Source organism: Apaloderma vittatum, unplaced genomic scaffold (genome assembly GCF_000703405.1).
Source record: "Apaloderma vittatum isolate BGI_N311 unplaced genomic scaffold, ASM70340v1 scaffold15321, whole genome shotgun sequence".
Lineage (NCBI taxonomy): Eukaryota > Metazoa > Chordata > Aves > Trogoniformes > Trogonidae > Apaloderma > Apaloderma vittatum.
The window spans coordinates 117,193-125,807 of record NW_009698663.1 but is presented as its reverse complement, the minus strand read 5'-3'; the positions used below and the strand labels follow the sequence as shown (position 1 = coordinate 125,807).

Here is an 8,615-nt window from a genome sequence, read left to right as displayed (position 1 = left end):
CACAAGCCCCCCCATGTCACACTTGCCAGCGTGATATCGTGCAAACAGACTCCCCCTCCCTCCCTTCACCCACACACAGCTTTTCTCGCTGAACACCAACACCCACCACGAGCGGAGAGCAGGACTCTGCCAATTTTGAAATATCTTCTCCCTCCTTTCCCCTTCCTGGCATCTCCCATCTTTGGGGAGTTGAAGGGAGAGGACCTCTAACTGTAAAGCACCGCCTGGTCACCAATAAGGAAACTGGGAAAACCACCCCCTAAAGCTTTAAAGTCTTTTCAGTTCTTGGTGTTGCTGCTCCCGAGGCCAGATCCTTCCATGAGAAGGGCAGCTTCATCTCGTCATCCCAACCAGGTTCAAACAGACGCCAGAAGTCTGGTGTTACTCTGCAACATCTCACTCCTCACATGATCCCATGCAGAAGGGCAGAGCCAGAGTCTGCTGTCCCCAGCCATCCCCTCCTCTCTTGGTGCCTTTCCACAGCAGCACCAGCCCCACCCAAACATGCCTGCCCTAGAAACACTTGGAGATCTGCTGTGTCACCATCACCAAACGTGGTATGTTATTTAAACAATGCCAAAGGAAGCCTGGGCAGCTGACACAGGCTGCACAAAACACACGGCCAGTCTGCACAAAGCTTGTTCCTGACACAGCTGTTTCGTCCTTCCCGTACCCTGTGCCCTGTCCTGGGTGAGCAGGATGGGTTCTCTGTGGAGGGGACCATCACCTCGTGCTGGTACCCAGCCAGCCAGGATCCCAGCTGCATCAGAGGGAGGTTTCTGGGAGACCTTTTTTAGCAAAACTGCAGCGTCGGGTTCCTGCCAACAAAGCTTCCTGGCAAAAAACGAACCACACCATCTCCTGTCAGCTCAGCTCTGTTCTCTGGGGACATTCCTGAGATGGGTAAATCCAGGAACTGTGGCTGAGGGATGTCTCAGACACAAGCCCATCTCCCCAGTGAGGAGCCGAGTGCCAACGGCTTGCTGTGAGCCGACGTACAGGCACTGAGCATAGCCACCACGGCACCACGCTGCCAAGACAGCAAACGCAGGCGTGGCAGAACAAGGAGAAGGCTGTCACGTTACCGCGAAAATGCACTCGTTGGCTTGTGTCAGGCTAGCGAATTCATTTCAGCTCAAGGATGTGCTGGAGACAGAGAGAAAGGGAAGAGCAGACAACCATCAGGGACTCAGCCAGACACCGTACTGCAGCGGGAAGGAGCAAGACATAATTCTTCCAGCCCTATTGTCCCCTAAGGCTCTGACGCCAAAAAATAGGAGATGGGAAGATTTGCTGTTCCCCCTTGTTTGCTTGTTACGGATAGCACGCATGTACAGCGTCAGCCCGACTGCTGGAGGCTGGAGCTGTCTGTGGCAGAGCCAGCAAGGCTAACGGGGTAGAGAGCAGCTTTCCTCCCCTGCTCAGTCAAGGAATGAGGGGGGTGTTCAGCCTCCCTGCCCCTTATGCACAGAGGGACAAATTACTCAGTGTTTCCTGAGTTTGTGACATCTCTCACTAAAGAATGGGCTCGAGACCTTCCAAGTGATTTCTCCCAAGCCAAGTCTCTGCTGGCTGATCACAAGGTGTAGGGGTTTCCCGATGACAAGTCAGACTGCTGACCTGGGCACAAGAGCCTCCACAGATCTTCCTGCCACTAATCCCACCAAAGCCATCCCGGTCCCCCTCTTCCTTAGCTCTTAATTAGTTTTGTGAGCAGGTCGATAAGATATGTACTGGTGAATCTGGGTCAACAACAGATTTATGTTTATATAGCATCCTTCTCAATCATATCATAGAGCACAACTAGCTGTAATAGAATTTTCAGCACTTAAGAATAAATCAATAGCTGGTCAATTTAGAAGCAATAAAATGAAACACTTTTTCCATATAGCCTGTAGTTGCTCTGAGGAGATTCAGTGCCACAGAGGGATTATAGAGGAAAAAAAAACTACTGGAAAGGTATTGCATGGAACTGGGTAATTTTCTGATGTCCTGGTCCTGGACATCAGTGCATGTGAGTGAAATCTCATTTTCTTACAGCTGATCAGGGTCAAGGAGGAATCACTTTCCTACAATAACACAGCACAGGTGCAGAGCTTTTATTTTGTGTAGGATTTGGGAAGTTTTGACCACTGTGACAGGTTTCTGTCCCAACTGATGCCCTCTCTGTCCTAAAGGTTATACTGAGGGAAGCGCTCAAGAGACAAATCAACTGGAAGAGGAATGTGTGTGCCCAACATAGGATCTGCTGGCTTTTCTGCTTCGAGCGCTCCTGAAGTGGGATAGGGCACGAACAAGGGGCTGAAACAGAGGACAAACCCTCCAAAGTGAGAGGGCTGACTGTCAAGGAAGGAGAAGAACTTGGGCAGTGAAATGACCTCACAAAGTGGTGTCCCAAGTAGCCCTGAATAAACCCAACAGCATGCACACGGCCAGCTCTGCCCTGGCTGACCTGATCCAAAGCGCCAGTCCCTGGGGCTGATCAAAAACTTGCTGAAACCATTATAAAGACTCTAAAGAACAAAGCAGAGAAGGCTTTTTCTCTTCTCCTGTTTTTGATTTTGCCAGTTCTGCCCTGCTGAAGCAGAAGTAAAAATCCTCCTAAATAAGGCTCAAGCTGCAGAAGAAACAAATGGTTCCTATCTGAAGATGAAGTTAAAACACTTATCACTAAAGAAGAACAACCCTCTAGAAGCTCCCATTTAATGGAGACGCACTGCCAAGGTTAGCAGGCCAAAAAATTGATGGCTATTCCCTTCCTTTGTTTGCATAGATCACACACTGCCCTCTGAACCTTCCTTCTTGCCTCCCAAAAGCAACATTGCAGAACTGTAATTGCGTGTGTATATATACAGAGAGAGGTATGTATAAAAACTATGCCAATAGCCCAGAGCATTTGCAAACAACCACACAGAAGGCTCTTCAAGAAGAAACAGGTGGAGGTGGGATCTCAGCTGGCATCGAGAGCTATCTCTGGAGAAGGATGATCCAGGAGACAGACTGCTAGTTCAGGAGGGGTCTCCAGTCTGTACCATGGCCTGTCCCTGACCTGCAGCAAGTCTTTCAGACCTAGTGTCGTTCCACCATCTTCTAGAGATGCTCACTCACCTGCTGCAGCTGTGAGCAAAGCTGTAGCAGGAGCCCCAGAGCCCGGCCTGGAGCCCCAGGGGACAGATCTGGGCCCTCGTTCCTCCGCTTTGCAGGAGGACACGTCACTGCTGTGAGGGTAATGATGGGGTGGTTCAGGGGCTCCTCTCACACTGTGCCATGGTTTACCATAAATACACCTTACTGTGGGTTTGCCACCAGCTGAGAAACTGTTGCTGGGTCCTCACAGGTAATAACGAGGCAGGGTAGAAATCGTTGAGTGAGGAAGCATTGGCTTAAATAACATCAATCTTAATGTTAGCTTTGGCTAAGCCTATTGCACTAAGGATCTCAGACCATTTCACGAACTGCATTTAAGCTTCAGGATCCTTGGGGAGGGACTACCTTTAGCCGCGGAGGAGAATAAAGAGCAGGGCAGGAGGTACAGGCTGGCTGAGCACACACATACGCACACGTGTTGTCAAACCCAGGAAAAGCAGTGAGCTTTTAACCCAGCTGCTGTGCAGCAACACGGTGAAGCAAAGCCATGAAAAAGAACTAAATGCACGTGCTTCGAGCAGACAAAAAACATTCCTCTCCAAAAAAAGTACTCAAGGAGCTGGAATTAATCTGCTCAAACTTTTCTGGGTAGAAATGTCATTCTTGCTTCCCTCCCAAAGAGTGTGTTTTTTAAGTTTTCTTGAGCTTCTACCAATCCCTGCATACTCTCCTGTTTGGAGTTTCCATTCATATTTCCACTGGGGAAAAAAATAAACTAACTCCTCTGTATTGAGCTCTTAAGAAGGGATCCTGAAGTCCAGGCCTCCCTTCTAACAAAGTGAGCACCCCTGAGAGCTCCCAGGGGCCCGACTCCAAGTGCTTCACACACTGTCACATCACCGCAGCAAACACCTTTGCCATTGGGAGAGCACTTTAATCAGAGATCCTCTGGCCAAAGTCTCACAAATGGGCTAAAACCTTCATGCCTCCTTATCGTGCTGAAGCACTTAATAAAGCATCAAGGCTTTTCATTGCCAAGTCCCACTAGAGCACAGCTAAAAAGAGCAGCTAATTCACTTACCCGAGCAATCAGCTCCCCGACCATCCCTGTCCATGTGCCGTTCGCCTCGGGGACTCCATACACACCATCGCCAACGAGGTGGATTTTATAGTTGAAACGCAGGATCTCTGCCAGCTCCTTCAGCATGTCCACGCAGAAGCCCTCGTAGCGGTCGTTGCCTTCCAGCTCCTGATGGTTCCACTTCAGCATTAAGTAAGGGTTTTCCTGCATTGAAACTGGGCAGCTGTCATTCCCATCTTAGCCGAGGCGTCCCACCAGCGGGGCAGAGAGGGCAGTGGGCTCCCTGGCAGAGCCTCATATAGGGGGCACCCAGGCCAACCTTCCATCCCCATATATCCCTCTCAACCAGGGTGAAAGAGAGATGGAAAGCTGGTTTAATCACCACCTAGGTGGTGTGAAGCCAGCAGAGCTGTTTCTACACTAGTGTTCACTGCTGTGTCAGGGATGTGCAGCAGATGCATCCCACGAGGCAGAACTCAGGGATCATGCTTTGTGGGCTTTTTCCAACTGCAGTCCAGCAGGGCACACAGATCCCAGCTTCTCCCAGCAGACAGCCCCTTCTCCAGTTTGTTCACATTTTAAACAAACTTTGTGGGGCAGGGGGAAATAGTACCCAGAGTTCTTCAGGATTATAAGTGTTTTTAAGGAAGGAGCAGAGGTACTGTAAAACATCACGGGACAGGCAGCACATGGAAGGGACAGTGGTGCCTGCAGATGTGAAGTCTTGGTTCATGAAAGTTGTACCCATCTTGGCAAATTTCAGTAGTTTTATGGGTACAAGGGACAACTGTGCCCTCCAACTTACCAGCTGTATGTAAAACAAGAACTCCATTCAGAGATGAATGTAAAATGGCAACTTATCCCCATCCCAGCCCTCTCCCCAGCTGCTTCTGAATTCATCAAATATCATTTCCATATGAAACATCAACTTGAGTTTAATTACACTGTCATGAATTGTCCTCAGTGCTGTAATTAGAGATTCGATCGTCTGTTCTTTATGAAATCAGTGTGCAGTGCTGCATGCTGGGGGCCAAGGGGGGCAGGAAGAGGAAATAATATTCTAGCTGATTGACACCCCTAAGCATTGAGTTGGCAAAGAGCTAATGGGAACTGTAGGTGACCCCCTCACTTACCAGGATGGTGGTGACAATGAGCGTGGTGTTGAACAGACTGTCTGATATGTTGGAGGAGAAGATCCTGTTGTCCATGCTGAGTCCTTCAGAAACGTGCCAGTGGCCGATCTGGAGAGATAAACAGCACAATAAGGGAATTTACAGGGCAAATTACTGTACGCACCTGCCATATGGCTCTGGTGACTGACAACCATCAAGCTGGCCCTGCAAGAGGTGTTTATGAATGCTCCATTACCTTTACAATGCACCCCACCACGGGCCAGCAGAGAGATTAACCCACTGGTGCAGAGCCCTGGCACGACCCACCCGCGCAACAACGCCAAAATCCTGTCCTGGTGCCGCAGCCGCGGCTGACGACTCTCAGCTCTTCACGCAGGTGCCCTGTGCTATGGACACAGCTCGGAACAGCTTCAGGAAGCACTGAAGTCTCACAGCTCCACAGTGAAAGCCTAGAAATGGGGAGATGGCGTTCCGGCCTCCGACTCTCATCTCTGTAACTTTGAACAAAGGTCTCACCTGCCTGCAAGCAAAACCTCCTCCTGCCCTCCCGTGAGCATCACTGCTGTTAGGTACAGGCTGGGAGAGGCACGGTGAGTTCCTCCCAGGAAAATCCCAGAGCAGCAGTGCCGACGTGGGGCAGGTGTTTTCCAGCCCTGACCAGCAGCTCCACCTTGGCAGGTGGTGAAATGAAGCCACGTTCTCAGCAGTGCTGCACTGTGACTCATCCCTCCCTGCTATAATGGATGCCAACTATTATACTGTGATTAAGTACCTCAAAACACTTTGATTCAGGGTCATCACACCCAACAGCTCCACAGACAGCTGAATTCCCCCACCCAAGCATCAGTGCCACTGCAGCAAAACTAATTCCCACCACCGGTGATGGGGACCAGTCCCCCAACACTTGGGAGGACGATGTGACTCAGCTGTGACGCAAGGCAACCAGCCGCTGCCTTCAGCCAGGGGGAGGAATATTCAACAGGAACCTAATTTTAACTTCAAGAGCCTTATCTCCCTCCCTCAGAACTCTGGGCAGGGAGATCAGCACCTCCAGCAGCTCGTTCAGAGCATACAGATTAGGCTCTCTTTCTTAGGCTCCCTAAAACAGCCCCTGGTTTTTCTCTTGGATAGACTGTGGCCACTGCCTCTGAGACCCCTTCTCTCTCTTTTTTTGTCCTGCAAAGTCTCTCTGCCCCGAGCAGGCTCCAGCCCTCTGCATGCTGGGGTGCTGGCCACAGCCTATGTCCTTTGAAACCACTGAAGTGAGCTGCCACAGCCCTAAGAGCTAAGTGGTGACCGCAACGTGCAGCGGTGTCTTCGCGGCTCCTCCGCAGCCGTGGTGCCAAAGCAAATGTGCTCGTGCTGACACGAGCTGCCTCAGATGCTGCTGGTTTAAGGCAGGTTATCCTTCCGCTGTGCCACAGTTGTCAGGGTTGTAGGAACAAATCGATTTCTCTTCCATCAAATGGTAATCTTATTATGTTCAAAGAGGTGAGCGGAAGGCAACGCAGAGCTATGGGCCAGGCGGGTGCACCGCTGTGGAAATGAACAGGAGGCAGGCTGATTTACACCACCCCAGCATTGACTCCATGCACTCAAGTTGCTTTTCTTGGCAGTGCTTTGCCTCTGGCAATGACTGATGGCTTGAGAACCTCAGAGCCACTTCCCAGCTCACGCATCTGAGCCAAACGCCACCTAAAACTGCAGCCACGCTGCTGGCAGACTGAATCGCTCTGGACAAAGAGGAAAGGGCCAAGTCCTTTCTTCTCCTGGCTGTCGGTGCAAATCCGGCCCGAGCGACTGACAAGCCGTCTGTGAGGAGTCCCAAATCCAGTCTCCTCATCTCGAGGCACAAGGAGCAGTGGGAAGCGCAAGCAGGACAGCTTACGCCCGACGGCCCTGCAGAAGGAGAGCAGGCAGGGAAAGCAAAGGACAGTCACGTGCAGGTCTGCAATCAAGGCACTGGGATGCAGGAACACAGGCACAGCCAGCCGAGTCCCAGGGGGCACTTGTTTACTCTACAGACAACGCAACAGAGATGATTCCTCCGAGCTCTCAGCCCAGCCCCTTCACCAGCATTAATGATGCTCTGCTAAAAGCACCTGTCACGGCAAGGACCTCTGAATGTGCTGGCAGCATTAACTCTCAGCGTTTCCCCATCAAGAGGAGAGGCACTGGGGGTCATCAGCCTCACCTGACGGGGGGCAGATGGAGGCACACTGATGGAGCCGCAGAGCAGGCTGCGAGCACATCTTGGGCATCCTGTTCTCTTGGCTGCTGTTGTGGCTTAACCATCATCAAGCTTGTAGCATCACAGTGATGCTGTAGTGCAGGACTCATCTCTGGGAACAACAATCCCAAACTGGGAGATTTACCACGTACTTCACAGACAGGGGGTCCTTGAAGCACAGGTTTAGCTGACCTGCACAGGGTCTGTATTGGTGCAGCGGCGTGGATTTATCCCAGCTGTATCCCCCAACTGTGCACAAAGGTGCTTGCTTCTTGCTGTGACTGCTAAACAACAGACCCCCTCTGCAGCAATCGCCTCTCCCAGCAAGTGATCAGTCATAAACACTGCCTAATTTTTTTTTTTCTCCCAGATTTCACAACCAGAGATTAGTGACAGATTAACTTTAATTTTAACAGCCCTCACTGTTCTCAAATTTGTCCCTCCCTGCCGGCACACTGAGACTAATTGACTGCCTCCTCCTCTGACAGCGCAGTGGGTTTGACCTTGCTTTTAACACCGCACCAGAGCCAAACCCTCCCATGCGCCGGGGCACTTCCACCCCATCCTGGTTTGTTCCAGCTCACCACTGGCCCCCCTTGCAGTACGACAAAGCCACTAATTGACTCCTCACGCTGCTCGCTCGCTCTGAAGTGTAATGTGTCAGAGGATGTCTGGGACGGTCAGATCTCTCCCCCTGTTGCAAGATGGATGTCAAGGTGATTTTAATCATCTCTATCTACATATACAGAGCCTCTGAAAAAGAGAAAACACATTCATCTGCGAAACGTGTTAGGAAACAATTAAATGCCCTACATGGACATGGATAAGGCAATCCTGTTGTTAAGGCTCTGGACTAGGACTTAAGAGTGTTTAGGACTTGGGATTTTTTAGTAGTGGATATGATTGGTCTGTATAAATACACCAGGTGGAGGAGGTCCATTGCAAAGAGGTAGAACAGCTTTTGAAGCTAAAACGATAGCGTTGGCACAAAAATAAACAGATATACACCCGCCAGAAATAAACAGACTGAAAATGAGAAGAGGGTTTCTAATGATCAGAGGAGCTTACGTGATAGCGTATCTTT

At 50.6% G+C, this 8,615-nt stretch overlaps 1 protein-coding gene across 1 annotated transcript in view; it reads right to left on the bottom strand.

The window, feature by feature from the left end:
- LOC104280454 (glutamate receptor ionotropic, kainate 4) overlaps nucleotides 1-8,615 on the bottom strand; it is a 108,289-nt gene that overhangs the window by 19,014 nt on the left and 80,660 nt on the right. Inside the window, exons 10-11 of the mRNA XM_009878113.1 lie at nucleotides 5,302-5,409; nucleotides 4,169-4,372 (exon numbers count right to left, since the gene is read on the bottom strand). Coding sequence (XP_009876415.1) covers nucleotides 4,169-4,372; nucleotides 5,302-5,409 — 312 coding nt within the window. The remainder of the gene's footprint in view (nucleotides 1-4,168; nucleotides 4,373-5,301; nucleotides 5,410-8,615) is intronic.